The sequence below is a fragment of the Hippocampus comes genome, unplaced genomic scaffold, assembly GCF_001891065.2.
Source record: "Hippocampus comes isolate QL1 unplaced genomic scaffold, H_comes_QL1_v1.1 scaffold39, whole genome shotgun sequence".
Taxonomy (NCBI): Eukaryota; Metazoa; Chordata; class Actinopteri; order Syngnathiformes; family Syngnathidae; genus Hippocampus; species Hippocampus comes.
The window spans coordinates 4,050,723-4,053,295 of NW_017842054.1; the positions used below are offsets into that span (position 1 = coordinate 4,050,723).

The 2,573-nt window shown below is 34.9% G+C and overlaps 1 protein-coding gene across 2 annotated transcripts in view; it reads left to right on the forward strand.

Annotated features, from left to right (window-relative positions):
* Nucleotides 1–2,123, forward strand: part of gnrh3 (gonadotropin-releasing hormone 3) — a 3,310-nt gene extending 1,187 nt beyond the window's left edge. Inside the window, exons 3-4 of one of the 2 annotated variants that reach the window (XM_019859974.1) lie at nt 946–1,044; nt 1,353–2,123. In XM_019859974.1, coding sequence (XP_019715533.1) covers nt 946–1,044; nt 1,353–1,409 — 156 coding nt within the window. In that variant the 3' untranslated portion in view covers nt 1,410–2,123. Of the gene's footprint in view, nt 1–945; nt 1,045–1,349 lie in introns of both variants that reach the window. The other variant, XM_019859975.1, reaches the window with a different exon arrangement.
* Nucleotides 2,124–2,573: the final 450 nt, after the last annotated feature.

Genomic DNA, 2,573 nt, shown 5'->3' on the forward strand with positions numbered 1-2,573 from the left:
GTGTGTGTGTTAGTCATTCAATTGTTTATTTTTGCAAGTCATCTTTTTTTTTTGCTCATTTTAACCCTTTCATGCCCCCTGCAACCTGATAACATGATCAGCTGTCCACTGTAAAGTATTTCATGTGATTAAGTAATGATAAATTTACAGGACATTTACAGTCATGAGTTTAATGTATTTTATTTGTTATCGCTTAAAAAAAACGTGATTGTTTTTTAATAGTTTTGATTGAATTTAACAAAGTAATTTGTGTGTTGTGGTTTCATTCATCTTGAAGTAAAAATTTCACTTTATTAGATTTTTAAAATGCGTATACACAAGTATAATTTGACAAAGTAATTTGTGTGTTGTGGTTTCATTCAGCTTGAAGTAAAAATTTCACTTTATTAGATTTTTAAAATGCGTATACACAAGTATGTTTTTTCCTTGGATTTCCAATTTAGTTTCTTTATAAACTTATTTTAGGTGTTTTTTTTTTTTACATTTTTTGAAGCAAATTTTTTACTATTAAATGAAAAAAGTCTGTCACATCTTTTTCGATTTAGCTTCTTTTAGCATGTTCATTCTGTATCTTTTTGTTCTTTTTTTTTAAATTCATTATTTTATTCATTCCTTTCTTTATATTATTTTTTCATTGGGATGTTTGTTTTGACATGTTTTTATCTGATCACCTGAACTTCGGTTCAGATTTTTTAATTTTACTTTATTCTATCTGTTGCACTATTGTAAAGACTATATTTTTGTTATTATTATTTTTTTTTTATGTAACTAAAATGTTTTACAATTATTTTACTACCTCCACAGCCAAACAATTCAGTGAAGCATGTTTGACTGTTTTGGCTTTTTATTTTTTTTTTTCATCATTCAACATTCATCCATACATACGTAAGTCGAGTTGTATTTCTGTCGAGGTTTCAACCTTGTCTCCTTGCGTTGCACACTTAGATGATGGGTACGGGGGGCGTGGTGGTGCCTCTTCCCGAAGAGGCGAGTGCCCAAACCCATGAGAGACGTCGACCATACAATGTAGTAAGTGTTTATGATACATAATTGATGGCGGATGTCTCCCTCAATTGTGCAATATTAATGTACACCGCAGCAGAGTTGCGCCGCTGTGCTCCTCGAGCAGCTGCGACAGCATACAAAATGCTCAATTACCTTGTTTTTTTTAAATGTCATTTTTCCTTGTCTCTTTTTTTTTTTTTTCGTGCATCGTTAAATTCATGTGTAGCTTTTTTTTTTTTGGTCTCCCCCAACGTTGACTTACGCTTTTGCAAATATGCCCTGTTTGAAGTGCTTACGACAAATTAAATGAAATATTAAAGAGGTCCCCATTCCAATCTCTGCAGATGGATGATGATGATGATTCCCATCATTTTGAGCGAAAGAAAACGTTCTCTTACAAATGAAAAGAGGGGGGGTGGAAAAAAAAAAGACAATTTACGTGATTATCTACAGCGGTGATGGATCCCCCCCCTCCCCCCATCGCCCCGTCTCCCAGAGGGCAGCGCATTTATTGCACCAGTGTCATTGAGAAGCATGTCTGTCGCATTCAAACTCATGTGAAAATTGTAATAAACTCTTTTTGAAGCCTCATCAACTTATTGATTTGATTTGAGCTGCGAAAGCGAAGCCTGGCTGTCATGCGTTCGTCGCCAATGTGTAATAAAAGGAGAGGAAAAAAAAAAAGAGAAAAAAAATCTTTGACACCTCTTGAAGTAGAAGAAATTGCCTTTTTTTTTTTTTTTTTTCCCAAGCAGCCGCGACCGACAAGCATGACGAAGCCGCGATGCTAGCGTGACAGCAGCTGCCGATTAAGACAATTTATCGCAAATCAGTGCAAATCATTCTACCTGTTCCACTTCAGGACATTCCGTTGTCATTGACGCCATCTGAGTGACGTGCCAACGTTAAAATGTGGCGCGCTTCACTATTGGGGAGAATTTAGGAAGTTTTTCCACACCCAAAATAATTGGAAAAATGATAGAAAAGGAATATTTTGTGTGGTCAAAATACTTCGGGTAGTCGCGGCTTTACAAGGATGAAGTAACTTGTCAATGTGACCAGAAAATGTCCTCATGTTATGATCATGATGAAAAATAATGTTTTGACTTTTGAGAAGTAGTAACATTCCACAGACATTTGGAATCGTACCGAAAAGTTGTACGTCACCAGCATATTTTTTTTTCCCCGATTAAACATTTTTAAAAGTCCCAATATTGTTGAAATGAAGTCATCATGTTGTAATAATGAAATCATAACATTTTAAAAAGTTGAGTATAAATATTTTTGAAATCGTCATGTTATCGATCTTCTGCCTGTTCTTGTGTTCGATTGCAATTCAGTGGCAAAATAGAACCATTTTCAGATTTTTATGTTTACTGTTTTGTAAAATGCTCGAGCCACATTAACTTTCCGCTGTTGACACTTGTCACCATCGTTAATTGTAAGCAAAAATATTTGGGCAGAGCATATTTGAAATGACGACGAAGCTATTTTTAGAACAGACTTGTGGGCGACTCATGTTATCCTTGGGGCTAACTAGTACCCACTGGCACCATTTTTTTTTTTTT